We start from the raw sequence: 16,425 nt of genomic DNA on the forward strand, positions 1-16,425 counted from the left end.
ATTACTAAGATTAGCAGGAAGAACAAAGGCCCATTCCAGTGCATTTTCAACACATCATTCCTAAGCACAGGCAGATTCACAAAGAACAGCTGTAAGAAGTGAACCTCCCAGGTTATACCTCCCCCACTGAAAGCATGAGGATGGGATGCACTTGTCTCAGCACTTCTTAGAAAGGTCATGCTGTTGTACTGTTATTATGACACAATGGTAGGGAAGAAAAGGGAAGTGGTTTATTGGTTCATTTCCCAAGAGGATTACTCCAGCTTTGAACTAAGTAATGAGAGGTGATGACCTAGGCAGTACAGCATAAGGAGAAGGTGAAAGGGGAAGATGTTAGAAATAATTCACTGTATACTCTTCATGAATGATTCACTTTCAATAAGTCAGACACTGTAACAATTCAGGCAATCATAATGCAAGAGAAGTTATATCCAGAATTATGAATTAAAAACTTACCACCTAGAAGGAAAATTTATTTTTAAAATGAATCCAGAGGAGGAAAAGAAGAGAAACACATTTTCACACAGTTAGTTTTTATGATAGCTACTATATTTTCAACAGACTTGTAACAGCATGCATTGTATATAAGAATAAAAAAGTCTAATATACAAAACTTAAACGACAGACAATCCAAAGTATGTAGCACACATTTTTAAAAACAAACCTGAGAACTAATAATCACTAAAAACATGATTTTGAAGGCGATACAGAGAGATTTACTTGCATTCATAATTTTCTCCCTCATATGTAATTCTGCCACTATAGCCAGTTGTTATTATGTACGATTGGCATAAATCAAGATAATATTAAACTGTTCATTTATATAAACTGTCTCTTATATCCTAGTTGCCAAAAAGAAGTGCATCATTTAATCTCCTTTTAATTCCTCAAATGTGGAAGACAAAAGCAAATCCAAGATCTGTGGTTCTGAACCTGTGTACAAGAGGCCCTGGGGTGCCCATGGCTTGTTTGGACATCAAGCATGCGGAGTTATCTGAATAAATAACAAACCTCACACCTTTATTTACTGCTATGCTTCAAATTATTGTGATTAATAAGACACATGTTTATTTGAAAGTATTATTAAAGCAATATTAGCTTTTTAAAAAGCAATCCAGCTTTTAATAGAAATAAATCCCCACAAATCTAGCAACCTCCATAGAAGTTCTATGACATCCCCAACCTTTAAATAAGAATCGAACTGTTACTGGATTCCTTTTTTCATTATTACACATTCTCTCAGTCAAAAGAGAGTAAATGCACAACTATCATATGTGGATGGGACCTTAGATATCCAATGTGAAGAAGAGTCCTCGTGCTGGGATGCACTGGCTTGGATTAATGTTTATATGTGGACAAGCATAATCAAAAGTGTTTCCTTCAGCTGACAGTTAGGTTAAGAAATTGAGTGGGAGGAAAAGCAGGGGACAGAGTTGCAGCTGTTATCACAAGATGAACAGAGAAGAAAGCAATGAAAATGTGCTTCACTGTTAACAGGAAAACAGAGGTTAGGACAGTACACTGATTGGTCATCCCCATATCAAGTTGAATGAATATTAGACTCTAACACTCATTTCAAGGCTCACACTGTGGGAATCCCAGTACCTTCATTTCCACAAGACATATTATCCACAAATGTCCCCTGAGAACATCTACATTTTCAGGCTATATAATCTCAGGACACAAGTTACATATGCCTACAAGTCACTAACGTGTTCTAAATTCACCTCCTGCAAACTGCAGAAGGAATTTCCTAGTTGAGTATTGTGAGATTTGTGAAGACGATGTTGAAATTATGATTCTATCACTGTATCTTCTCCTTCACTTTCTTGACAGTAGAACCGTTCTTCCCCCCTCAGTCCATCTTAATGACCCCATACAGCTCCATTTTGCCTCTCTTAAAGAGGAGCACCATGTTTAAAATAAGGTGGGACCTTTTGGAATAGTAGAACAAATTAGGACCAATATCTAAGTTTTAGTTCTTTTAATGTGGTTTCTTAATTGTAAGATAAATCATATAGCAAATCAAGGGATGATGTAGACTCTTTAATTATAAGAAACATGATTTTCTCTTCAAAATAAATGGACCTGGGACTATGAAATAATTTCTGTGCTAAGTACATGTTGATCTATATTTAACTAAAACATTCTTATTTTCTCTAATATGAACAGTTCAAGTAAATGCTAAAATTCCACTTCTATGAAAGGTGAAAGTTTACATACCATTCTAAATTCTGTAAGTTCATCCTATACTTTAAATAGAAGATGAGACGGTAGATTACCTTGATATTTCAACTAGCAAAAGACCAGGTAAGTTGAGGAGTGTAAAAAAAGTCTGAGTTTTAAGACTTACTACTATATTTAGTGAAAACATAGTTGACACTTTCAGATCTAACTTATATCCTCTTTCCACTATTCTATATCAACCCTAGTAGCTAAGCAAAGAACAAAACAAAAACAAAAAACATAAATAAAAGCTCTGTCTCTGCCATCTAGTGGAGAAAGAAGATACAGAACACACATTACAGCTAGAACAACTCCAGACGTGTAGGCGTATGGAATTCACTTAAAATTGTGTTCAGTGCTAGCATGTAGAATAAGTTATTTCTTTTTCCAAAGGTTTATGCTTACCTACCTGCCATGTAGAGAATGAGGTAAAGGGAGGCAGAGGATAAACACGTATGAACACAGAAGCAAAGATAGGCCCAAAATATTTTGGAGCTCTGTAAGACAGCTCTTCACACACCTACACTTACATGGCCATGGAGATCTGTGTTAAGAAGCATCATTGCACAGGTGAGGCAATGGACTCCATCTAACAAAAGAGACAAGGGCAGAAAGCATTAATTCACTATTGCCTGTTGGACTCCTCAGTATCACTAAAATAGCATACCTATGCTTAATTAAGAACCTATGAAAACGCAATACTGTGGCTAGACAAAATTAATCATATTCATTTGGGGAAACACAAAATAGATAAAGAAAAAGTTATTAAAAGGATCTCAATGCACAGATTTGGACTCTACTGGTGATGAAGTAAATTATTCCTACCTCTGGAGGACAATTTGATAGTATATATCTAAAGCTTTGAAACAGTGTCCTTTGACACAGCAAACCTACTTCTAGGGCTTTATACTAATGAAATAAGGAGCTACCCAAAACACAAGGATATCTAAAGAAAGACTGCTTACAATGGGGAATGAGTAAATACAACCCACCTAAAACACAATTCTGTTATGTTGAAGTTATTAAAAATGTGGTCCAAGTATACATGTTGAAATGGAAAGATATTTTACAATAAAGTATTACATGAAAAACACATTATATGCAGTATGATTCTATTTAAACATAATACATCTAGAATGATATATAACATAATATTAAAAGAGATTTTTATCTCTGGATAGTAAAATTATAATATTTATCTTTTTTATTTAAAGTTTCTCAATTTTCTATAAGATATAGAAATGAAAATAAATTATTTAATACTGTTACTTTTTTTATTTTCTGGGAAGAAAGTGAATTAGGAAAGAAGCAAAAGTTAAAGAAAACCAAGATTTGCATCTTCCAATGTTTACTCTTTGGGTATTAGTTCTCTGGCTAAAAATATATAGACAGAAATAGTTATCCTTTTTCTTGCCATTCTTTAAAGGCAACATTTAGGTTGACTGGTCCAGGATGCTATGGATCAGACAAAAATGAAATACTGAAATAATCACTGAAGATTTAAAAATTAATATTTAGGGGAAAAAAGTTACCCAAACCAGCAAGGTCATTTCACACTTATATGGAAACATCACTTTCTCTTCTTACTTTAGAAAGGAAAAGAAAAAGCACTAAGAGTTAAGCTTCTCACTTCCAAACCTTAGGATTAGTTCTTATTCTCTCCCTGCAATTCTCAATCCAAGTAGAGTAGACAATAGCAGTTGCAGATGCAGAAAAATCTTATTTATACTAAATATACAAAAAAGCTTGTCCAACTACTGAATTCATGAATTAAAGATAGCTTATCTTCCAAACTATGCCTCTGAGTTCAGTAGGTGATTTCTCTTAAGTGGACTATCTCTAAGTAGATGCTACTAAATGCTTAAAAGTGTATGTATTCCAGTATTCTAAATATATATAAAACAAATTCTTGAATGTATTTATAAAACTGAGCAGCTAACTCTCAAATACCCTTATCAACAACCAATTGAGTACACAAATCCGTAGTCCTTGTTTCACTTAGTAATGTCAACGTCTTCTTAGATTTGAAGAAGGTTCTAATAAAAACAATCCACTTCTATACCTTTCATTCTCTAGTCAAGGCCAACAGTGATACAGACAGTGAATAAATGGTCTACATATAGTCAAAGGAATAAAGACAGTTCCTGTTTTACGGATAGGAATGTGACTTTAACAATCAGTTAATTTAGCTACAGCCCGCAGGGCAGAGGCAGCAGGAGCAATCACTTGAGTCACTATAAAGTACACTGACACAATGGTAACCGGCAATACGGAAGCTAAGAGATAATTATAATTTCTAGTGCATCTAGTCTCAGTGATTTATTCCAGAACTTGTAAGTTTACGAAAGATACTCCAATTGTAAGTGAATATGCTTGACTTCAAACCCTGAAAACTTTGCTTTATTACAAGAATTGAACAGAGAAATGACCTCTCTTCATAGGGTATATCAAAAATTAAATAGTTTAAAGTTGCTTTTTAAAATAGTAAACACAAATATAGATCATTAAAATCATAAACCAGAGTCAGTGGTCAGTGCTGTAATAATGAATGTCCAAAAAAAGCACCAGAGACACATCACAAACTCCAGTGAGATTTGCAAATGTTTCCAGAACTAACCATAAAACTATACATGCACTTCATCAAGAAGCTTAGAGATCAGGTGTATAGGAAGGAGAAAGAAGAAAACTAGCATTTCACTTATTACAATGCACACTGACGTAAAATCTCAGTGACAAACCATGAGCAATTTAAAGAAAGTATACTGTCATACTATGGAACTGGAAATGGAGGAAACGTAACTAAAACAAGAGTAAAGAATGTCATGCAGCCATTAAACATCATGGCTTGTAAAGAATATTTGATAACATGAGAAAATGCTCACAATGAAAGGGAAAGACAGTAGGAAACAAAACTCTGTACTGATTCCAATTTGACATAAAATATTGTACAAATAGACTAGAAGAAAGTAAATCAAACTATTAGTAACAGTTATCTCTAGGTAACTAGAGATAACTAGATGATTTTCATTTTCTTCTGTGTAAGTTTCCATATTTTCCATAATAAAATGTAACCTTCACATTGAGGAAAATAGCCCTTGTTATAAGAAAGAAATTCAAGCATTTCCATCAGATTACCTTGTGAAGCAATGGTATCTGGGTTACAATAAAAATATCTATTGGAGAAGTGTACTAAAACTCTCTCTCGTTCTTGGGTTTCTCCCACAAGAGAAAATGCTTTAAAGAAATACCTAAAAAAGAATTAAGGGGGAAAAGGTGAATTTTTAGAAAATGTTACCATACTCTCTATGTTTGATGGTTAAAGTTAATTCATTTAAACATAAGAAATTAACAATACAAAGTAAGATATTCTACAGTTATTTTTTTAAATCACTTACTAGATGGCCATTCAATATAAATTTATATTGATGTTTATATTATAGGAACTGTCTATATAAAAGATGACAGAGCAATAACATGGTGGCCAATACATCAAAAAAAGCCTTGGGAAGGTGGGTGATTTCCACATACGTTAAGGGTCAAGCAGCCATTTTAAAAGATCAGTCGGATAAAAACTAAAGAACACAAGTCTGGATGCATAACCATGTAGGCTATGTTTTAAACTTTTTTTTTTTTTTTTAATTTTTTGGCCATGCCATGCGGCATGTGGGATCTTAGTTCCCCAACCAGGGATCGAACCCACGCCCCCTGCACTGGCAGTGTGGAGTCTTAACCACTGGACCGCCAGGGAAGTCCCCGGTAGACTATGTTTTAAAACTTGACAAAGATCACAGGTTTTTATCATTTTGTTACTTGACTGTAATCACCACCGACCCACTATTAAAATTACAATTATATCGTCTTATGCACAATAGACTTGTTTTTTTTATTATTCAAACAGAAAGTCACAAAAATTATAATCATCCTCATCAGTTCACTCAGTCCCATGTAATTTTTTTTTCATCTTGAACTTTTGTTAGCACTCTTATGAATTCATCAGTTTTCCATTAGCACAGTAGATTTCTGTTAATTTTATTTTGCCTATTATCACCACCATATATTATTAACTTGCTACATGAAGAAGAAATTGGAAAGTAAAACCCTAATTTATTTCTTAAATTAGGAATACCAATCTAGATCAATCTAGATCAGAGTCACTGAGAGTACTGTCTGTTATAGATGCATCCAGGACCCTCACTTGACAAAGTAGATGCATTTACCTAAACATGAGATGGGAAGGAAAAAATCATTTAAAATGCCTTAAGAAATCTTACTTTTGAAAGAAACATACAATAAAACATATTTCAATGATGAAAGTGTTGCTGTCTTCCTTATCTGTAGTTAATCTAAATTATGTTGATCTAACTTTAATTTTTCTTAACTTTTTTTTATAAACCACATGAGAGAGCAAAGCAAAAATACAACTCTCTCCCCCACCCTTACCTGTTTTCACTGACAAACCTATGAGTACCCCTGATTCATGCAAAGAGCCAGAGACTAACTCACTGTTGTGCATTCTAACGGAACATCCTCCCTTCACCTCCCAGGCCTCAGTTTCCTGATTTGTAACACTAGAGCATTACACAAGATGATCTCAGAATTCCTCCAGGCTGTGACACGTTATTAAGTTTATAAGATTAATGCTTACTGGATTTTACCTTCAGCTGTGCTTAGAAATTTATACTATGGTATCGTGTGAGACGTGAGGGTCAGTGTGTTTCCAACACTTTCACTTGAACAGATCAGCAAAAAGCGCTACTGAAACAGTTTTACAGATACTTTCTGCTGATTATTATGTTGATATTCATTTTTATCCCATTCATTAGTTAATTCCAAAGTACTGTCTTAAAGGGCTATTTGGCTATTGTAAAAAATGATTAGGGAAAATCTAATTCTACAGTCTGTAAACTGCCTTTTTAAGGCATTCAAAAACCAAATTCCCACAGATTCCGTTTCTCCAAGACTTACTTTGCCACCATTCTTTACTAGGTCGTCTATTTGGTGCAGGATATGAGTTCATGTGTGACTTCATAAAAACAATATATTTTTCCCACTTTTCACCATGTTTAATATCTGTAATACAATCTGAGCTAAGATCACAAAGTAACTGTGGGTTTAAAAAAATAAAAATCAGATTTTAGCTTCAGCACATTATTTTCTCTCCTCAGAATTAATTATTTAGAAGCAAAGAAGAACAGAAGTGATGTTTAATCATACCTGAGAGACTGATCCAGTGTCATTCCTGTAAAATCAAAAAACTTCAAATATTCTTCCGCAACTAGTTTGCTAAATTCATTGCTATAAGAAAACAGAATAGACTTGGTTATTAAAATTGAAGCCATCAGAACACGCACACACGCCTACAAGGATACACTCAGACACCATCCTTGGAATGGGACGTACTTCTTGCCTAGGTGCTTTGCCACATCCGATCTTTTGAATCTGTCTAGTTGATAAAGACGTTTGGCCAACCTTTTGGCTGCTTCTACGTTGCTGCTGGTACCATTACTGAGACTTCCTGAGGTTTCCTTTTCCAGAATTTCAGTACTCCCCATTTCAGAATGAGCATCTAGCAGTGTTGTTTTCACCCCAGCATTGCTGTGAGAATTGATAAAGAAGGAAACAAAAGAACAGAAAAGATTGTCCTTGTGTGGCAAAAAGGAAAGTAGCTAATGAAATTATCACAATATTGTAGAACAAATGAAAAAGCTATTTTAAATGATAGCATCTTATGCTTAATTATTCATAAAAATATTTTCAGTTGCTATATTTTAACATACTAGAGAAGTGATTACTTAAACCCTAGATGAGCAGTTCTCAAACCTTTTGGTCTCAGGATGTTTATATCCTTGAAAGTATAGGGGACTCCAAAGACCTCTATGTATGTAGGTTATATCTAGTGATATTCACTGTATGAGTAATTAAAACAGAAAAATTTAAATATTCATTTAAACATAATAAATCCATTTCATGAATATAAATAATACATTTTTATTAAAAATAACTATATTTTCCAAAACAATAACATAATATTTAATGAGACAAGCAACAGTGATTGACATCTTTTACAAATTTCTTTAATGCCTGGCACACTAGAAGACAGCTGGATTCTCACAGCCATTTCTACATTCACTCAGTAATAATACATCATTTGGGTTGAAAATATTAAGAAAATCTGGCCTCACAGAAATATTTAGTTAGAAAAATAGGGAGTATTTTAATATCCTTAATTGTGGATATTCTTTTTTCATATGATGATGCCAAAATAGAACAAGTGGTAGTAGTCTCTTAAAAGTTAGCTGCAATATAGAATCTAAACTTGTATCAATGAACTTTTTGTACTCATATTAAAAATGTCTCACACGGGCTTCCCTGGTGGCGCAGTGGTTGAGAGTCTGCCTGCCAATGCAGGGGACACGGGTTCGAGCCCTGGTCTGGGAGGATCCCACATGCCGCGGAGCAACTGGGCCCATGAGCCGCAACTACTGAGCCCGCACATCTGGAGCTTGTGCTCCACAACAAGAGAGGCCACGACAGTGAGAGTCCCGCAAACCGCGATGAGGAGTGGCCCCTGCTCGCCGCAACTAAAGAAAGCCTGCATGCAGCAATGAAGACCCAACACAGCCAAAAATTAATTAATTAATTTTTTTTTTTTAAAGTTCTCACACTTTGAATGCATCTTACCCAGGCATGATTCTGCCACATGAACTGGTCACTTGCAAAATATCTGTTGACACATCTTATTATTTTAAAAAATAACATTTATTAATGTCACCACTAATACCCTCAGAAAAGTCTTTAAGTACTGGGAAGCTGCTAAACTTTTGGTGGTAGATACAAGTTTTCCAAAATTCTAATTTTTGATTGAAACTTGTTTTACCATTGGCAACAAAAACTGACGGTTGTTTTCTTTAAAGTAATTAAGTAACTCTATTTTCAAGAAAATGTTAGCCAAAACCACAGTTTGTCAGACTTTGAAGGAAAATGGCATTTCCATGAAAAAAGCAACTAGTTTATAGCTCACAACTCAAACTACATGAGTGCTGTTCCTAGAGAGCACTTCATACATATTTTCCATTTCATTGCATGTGAAATTAAAAAGGCAGGCACCCAAGTGTTGAAAAGCAATTAATTGGTATTGCTTTATCAAGGACATCTTTAGGTGAAACTGCCCTTTATTTATTTATTTATTTTTAATTTTTTTTTTTTTTTTTTTTTTTGCAGTATGCAGGCCTCTCACTGTTGTGGCCTCTCCCGCCGCGGAGCACAGGCTCCAGACATGCAGGCCCAGCAGCCATGGCCCATGGGCCCAGCCGCTCCGTGGCATGTGGGATCCTACCAGACCGGGGCACAAACCCGTGTCCCCTGCATCGGCAGGTGGACTCCCAACCACTGAGCCACCAGGGAAGCCCTGCCCTTTATTTTTATTTTGAATGCATGGCAATGAAGAATGTAACAACTAGAACAGTTTGGTGCTACTACCTTGATTTGTGCTAAGGCCCCCACCATTGCTTTTGTACCATCAGTGTGTATCAACACAGTGAAAAAGGAAAACAGTGCTGCACTGTTATTATAAAAATAATTTTGACCTCACAAACCCATTGAAAGGGTCTCAGGAAGCCACACAACCACATTGTGAGAACCTCTGCTCTAGCCAGGTGCTGCAGCATGCATCTGTAACACTAAAACCAAGAACACTGTGATTTCCAGACCTTCCTTTGGACTCCCAACAGAACAAAGCTATGTTCATGGTAAACTACTTGTGCTTAAGTAGTCTTCCAACACACTTACTGTAGACTGTAAAGCAGACATAGAATTTTTCTGCAATGAACCAGAGAGTAAATATCTCAGACTTGCAGGCCACATAAGGACCCTGTCACACATGCTTCTTTATTTCTGTTGTTTTTTCACAACCTTTAAAAATGTAAAAGTCATTCCAGGCTACACTGAATCCTAGTCTGCAGGCCCTTGCCCTATCCCATAGCTCTTTAACTTGGCCCTAATTGTAAGTAGAGAACAATTTATTGTCTAAACCAGGACACTCTGAAAAGGAAACAGGGATGATAAAATCATTAAATATGGAGTTATAATTGTTACAAGGTAAAAAAAAAAGCATTACCAATAAAAAAAATTAGTTGTAAACTTATAAAAATCATTACAGCAAAGTGAAGACATTTTTAAACAGAACTGCTTAATCTCTATTTTGTCACTTGTTCTACGTAACTTACAATTTCCCATTTCCCACTGATCCACCAACTAAGTGGTAGCCTGGCAGCTTCACTATCACTCAGTGCAGCTGGGCTACTGCACAACCAGCTGGTGCACCAAGGAGCGCCTGGGGGCTGCGGAGTCCCCGGAGTCCCCAACCACTGCCAGACTCTAGCAGCCCCTCTCCAAGCTCACTTATCAGCAAGCACTGCACAAGCTATCTCTGAAAGGAGCTGTAAGGGGAGGGAAAAGGGAGAGAGAGTATCCCACATAGTCTTTTAGACTCAACTATGTGAAATTTCTGTTCAATGCACACGTCAACTCAAGCATTCCAGATGAGACTGTGGAGAAGCTGAAAGTACAAAGTGGAAGGTTACAAACCCATGCTGGCTTATTCTACTGCAACTATTAATGATAATACTTCATTTTTTTAAAGTCAAAGTCAAATGCTAAACCATAGTCAACACCAAGACAACAGACACAAATCGGAACTGACTCAGGCAAACCAAGATGTTTGGTAACCCTCCCTAAGCAATCAGCCACCTTAAACAATTTTCCAAAAGAAATACCCACCAATTAAAATAAGTTGCTTCATTATGATGAATTCTTCGTGTAAATACATTTAAATATTTTTTCATCCTAAACTTTCCTTTATAAAGTTCACATTACCAGCCAGTTTTGTGAAATTTACGCTATCAGAAAACTGCATATTAAATTTTTATATACAGCAAACCTGTAAGTAAATTCATAGAGGACATTTCTTTTAAAGGTCAGCTCACACTTTGTGTTTTCCTAAATAAATGGTGAAAATGTAAAATATTTACTCTAAAAACTAGTTGAGTTACAATCGACTAGTTGAGTTACAATCAAGTAGTTTTTATAATTATGAAAAGAAAATCCCTGGAGTTGTGCTCCCGTGCGTTCTCTTACTCTGCATATTAGCTATTGTGTAGAAAAAACAATGGCAAAGAAAGGATTTTCTTCTCAATGAAACTGCTACTTAGCATTGTTCACTTCTCAGGGCAAATTCACGGCATGTATTTAATCACTCCATAAAAAAAAGTAATTATACCACATACATAGTACTGCAAAGATGTTGTTCAAATACAACAGACTTATCCTAACGACATTGTATTTTTTAAATGCGGTATTGATTCCTATTCCTTATGTTTCTCATTCCTCATGTTTGCTGCCTCTTTCTCCTATCCTGCCCAGTCTATTTCACCTCATTTTCCTCACATTCACCAGAAGGAGGTAATTTAAAAATGTGTATGAACCAGACTTCTCTGGATCTTCTTGAGAAAACCTCCAGTAAAAAGGAAAATAAGGAATAAAATGAAGATAAATACTTCCATTCCTAGATGGCTTCATTCTGCCCCACTCACAATTTATGGAAGAACATGAACAAGAACAGAGATTGCCCCTTTTAAGTCAGAAAGCCTGGCAGTATGATGGCAATACCAACTCACCAGCAGTACGACAGACACCAAGAACCCATATCTTGGAGCCAAGGGTGCGCCTGGGCCATGCTTCCTCTCACAAGCCCCTTCCCAGGACTCTTCATCCCCCATCTCCGCTGTCTGCTGGTCCACTAGGGCTTCCAAGGACCTGGCTCCCTGTGAGGTCATATGACTATGACCTCAAACTCTTGCAAGTGTTTACTGTTGGGGTTTCTGTAATGTTTTTACAGCACTAATAAAAACAGAAGCCAGAACACAGGGTCCACTGTATACCAAGAGCATACACAACAATGGCAGCCCTGCCTTGTTCACACTTGATAAAGCAAACTGGATGACCCCTCTCAGTGGGAGGGACACCCCCGTTTTGTTTCCTGGAATACACAACACATTGTCCATCTAGTCTGCTGAGTGTTAGATGCTTTCAACAGTTTGAATTTTCCATCTAGTCTGCTGAGTGTTAGATGTTTTCAATAGTTTGAATTTTCCCTTCTTTTCTACAGTTCCGCTTTTCTTCTTGATCAAGTAACTTAAATCTCCTAAGGTGAAATCCTTACCAGTCACTTAAATATAGAAAAGACTTCCCAAAAGGTTCTCCCTGTGATATATATAAATGCTTCACTAAGGCCTACACCTCACACCTCCAAACATATGTGGTTACACTCTATCATCAATATCATCAAAAGAAGGATCAGATCACTGAGTCTGACCACCAGGCCTTTTCATAACCTTTTTATCATACTGATTACTGCGTTAATAGGACACCCAGTTAAATCAGAATTTCAAATAAACAAAAAACAGTTTTTAGTGAAAGTATGTCTCAAAAATTGCATGGGGCATACTGACACTAAAAAAATTATTCATTATTTATCTAAAATTCAAATTTAACTGGGCATCCTGACTTTATCTGGTAACCCTATCTCCTGAATGCTTGGTCTCGATCAGACTCCTTCTGGGTTTGTTTCGACTTGCTTCTGTGATTTAATTTTTATTCCTACTATTTTTCTATTGTCTTATCAAGATCTTCTCTCAATTGACTATGATCTGCTGATTCTTCCCTAATGTCCTTCAAATACAAAAGGAAAATCCTCTTTTCTCTGCATTTTCACCCTTCCTTCCCAGCCTGCATACTGCCACCATGGATGTGATAAAACGTCTCCTTCACAAATATCCTACACAAGGTAAAAGCCCATGCTCTGCGGCATGTCGTTAAGGCCCTTCACAAGCCAACCCCAACTGCCCATTTAGACTAGTCACCTCCATCGTCTTCATGCTTGGGCCGCACAGAGACGTAAGCTATGCTCTTACACCCCTTTCCCATGTCCTTACCTTTGCCACTCCTGTCACCCCCACCCTAAAATCCTGGGGTTCCCAAAATTCTGCAAACTCAATGATCCTACAAGAACCCAAGTGAAATAACAGCTTTTCTAAGACTCGTACTCCAACCCCCCGGCTGCATTCTCAGAGCACCTGGATATTACAGCTCTGCTTTTTTAAAGTCCCACCTCTCTCACCTACCACTATCTTAAACTTCACTTTGTATCCACATCAGAAGAGTAGGCTGAGGTTATTCAACAGCCATCTGTTAAAAGAACGCAGAACTGAGCAAGCAGCTGTGTCCACTTCCTTTGAGGTCTTCTGCGTTCTGCCAGCAATGACATGGGGCACTAGCTTTCTAGTTCAGTATAACCGATCCCGAAAAGTTCTAAGGAGACTGACATCAGCAGAGGGTACCAGATACACTGTCTTAGGTCATATTTTCTTTGAATCTAAATTTTTTAAATGTCTTTAATTTTTTATTTAATTGTGGTAATAAAACTAGGATAAAAAAATAAACTAGGCTAAGGTGCGCCCCCTGCATTTAGAAAACAACAACAGTCACCTAGTTCAGTTTCATACATAAGCTAGTCAGAGGCAAGTCAGAAGAATCCCAAAGAGGGCAAGGAAACAACTCCAGTCACAAGTGGAATAAAAGAACTGGAAGGGAGCACTATGACCCGGCTGCCATTCTGCAAGCAGCAGAGGATGCAGTCACAGAGGCCTGAAACCAGCAGACTCAGGGAAGCCAGAATGAAGTCGGTCAAGAAGAGTTCTAAGTACAACACCGTAAGTGAGATACACTTAAAACCCAGAAGCATAAATTGCCTCTAAGAAAGGAAAGGAAATCTTCTTGGCCACCATTATCTATAGCCTTTATTTCTCAGGCAGAGCAGAGATAGCACCTAATCTAATCTTTTAAAAACATATTCCTTTTATCAAAACTTTTTTTTAATTATTTTATTTTATTTTTTATTGAAGCATAGTTGTATTAGTTTCAGGTGTATGACAAAGTGATTCAGTAATACATACATATATATATATATATACTTTTTCAGATTCTTTTCCCTTATAGGTTATTACAAAATATTGAGTATAGTTCCTTGTGCAATACAGTAGGTCCTTGTTGGTTATCTTTTTTATATATAGTAGTATGTATATGTTAACCCCAAACTGCTAATTTATCCCTCTCCACCTCTTCCCCTTTGGTAACCCTAAGTGTGCTTTCTATGGCTGTGAGTCTATTTCTGTTTTGTATATTAAGTTCATTTGTACCAATTTTTTTTATATCCCACATATAAGCGACATCATACAATACTTGTCTTTGTCTCACTTACTTTACTTAGTATGATAATCTCTAGGTCCATCCATGTTGGTGCAAATGGCATTATTTCATTCTTTTCTATGACTGAGTAATATTCCATTGTTGATACACCACATCTTCTTTATCCACTGCTCTGTCGATGGGCATTTAGGTTGCTTCCATGTCTTGGCTATTGTAAACAGTGCTGCAATGAACACTGGGGTGCACGTGGCTTTTTGAATTGTGGTTTTCTCTGGATATATGTCCCTGAGTGGGACTGCAGGATTATAAGGTAGCTCTATTTTGAGATTTTTAAGGAACCTCCATACTGTTCTCCATAGTGGCTGTACCTATTTACATTCCCACCAACAGTGTAAGAGGGTTCCTTTTTCTCCACACCCTCTCCAGCATTTATTATTTGTAGACTTTTTGATGATGGCCATTCTGATCAGTGTGAAGTGATACATCATTGCAGTTCTGATTTGCATTTCTCTAATAATTAGCAATGCTGAGCACCTTTATATGTGCCTCTGGGCCATGTGTATGTCTTCTTGGGAGAAACATCTATTTAGATCTTCTGCCCATTTTTTGATTGGGTTGTTGGTTTTTTGATATTGAGCTGCATGAGCTGCTTGTATATTCTGGAGATTAAGCCCTTGTTGGTCACATTGTTTGCAAATATTTTCTCCCATTCCATAGTTTGTTTTTTTGTTTTGCTTATGGTTTCCTTTGTTGTGCAAAAGCTTTTAAGTTTAATTAGGTCCCATTTGTTTACTTTTGTTTTTACTTCCATTACTCTGGGAGATGGACCCAAAAAGATCTTGCTGCGATTTACGTAAAAGAGTGTTCTGCGTACTTTTTCCACTAGGAGTTTTATAGCATCAAGTCTTACATTTAGGTCTTTAATCCATTTTGAGTTTATCATTGTGTATGGTGTTAGGAAGGGTTCTAATTTCCTTCTTTTACATGTAGCTGTCCAGTTTTCCCAGCACCACTTATTGAAGAGACTGTCTTTTCTCCGTTGTATATTCTTGCCTCCTTTGTCATAGATTAATTGACCATAGATGTGTGGGTTTATTTCTGAGCTCTCTAATCTGTTCCATTGATCTATGTTTCTATTTTTGTGCCAGTACCGTGCTGTCTTCATTACTTTGTAGTATAGTCTGAAGTCAGAGACCCTGATTCTTCCAGCTCTTTTTTTCTTTCTCAAGATTGCTTTGTGTTTCCATACAAATTTTTAAATTTTTTGCTCTAGTTCTGTGAAAAATGCCATTGGTAATTTGTAGGGATTGCACTGAATCTGTAGATTGCCTTGGGTAATATAGTCATTTTGACAATATTGATTCTTCCAATCCAAGAACACAGTATATCTTTCCATCTGTTTGTATCATCTTTGATTTCTTTCATCGGTGTCTTATAGTTCAGAGTACAGGTCTTTTGCCTCCTTAGGTAGGTTTATTCCTAGGTATTTTATTCTTTTTGATGTGAAGGTAAATGGGATTGTTTCCTTAATTTCTCTTTCTGATCTTTCATTGTTAGTGTATAGAAATGCAGCAGATTTCTGCGTATTAATTTTGTATCCTGCAACTTTACCGAATTCATTGATGAGCTCTAGCAGTTTTCTATACCTAATCTTGAGGGAAACGTAAATGAGGTTATTCAGAACAGCTACAGCACCTCCAGTGGTTCCATTTACCTAATAGTATCTAATACTGGTTAAGCCTGGGAGTAGTGCTTTCTAGAGATTGTCTCAGGCAGAGTGTTGGCCTGACACAGGCCTCAGCACTCTTCTTACCTCAGGAAGAAGAAGGAATGTACACCAGGGGGAGGGGGAGGGGGAGGGAGAGAGGGGGTGGGAGAGGAGGGAGAGGGAGGGGGTGAGAGGGATAAGAAGAGAGGAAGGGAGCTAGAGAAGGA

At 36.6% G+C, this 16,425-nt stretch overlaps 1 protein-coding gene across 8 annotated transcripts in view; it reads right to left on the minus strand.

Annotated features, from left to right (window-relative positions):
* PSD3 (pleckstrin and Sec7 domain containing 3) overlaps positions 1-16,425 on the minus strand; it is a 559,242-nt gene that overhangs the window by 286,804 nt on the left and 256,013 nt on the right. For all 8 annotated transcript variants that reach the window (XM_081221103.1, XM_081221102.1, XM_081221100.1 and 5 more), the window contains 4 exons: positions 7,627-7,821; positions 7,441-7,521; positions 5,362-5,474; positions 2,757-2,815 (listed from right to left, as the gene is read on the minus strand). In XM_081221103.1, the coding sequence (XP_081077229.1) occupies positions 2,757-2,815; positions 5,362-5,474; positions 7,441-7,521; positions 7,627-7,821 (448 nt within the window). The remainder of the gene's footprint in view (positions 1-2,756; positions 2,816-5,361; positions 5,475-7,440; positions 7,522-7,626; positions 7,822-16,425) is intronic.

The sequence above is a fragment of the Mesoplodon bidens genome (genome assembly GCF_964165515.1).
Source record: "Mesoplodon bidens genome assembly, chromosome: 20".
Lineage (NCBI taxonomy): Eukaryota > Metazoa > Chordata > Mammalia > Artiodactyla > Ziphiidae > Mesoplodon > Mesoplodon bidens.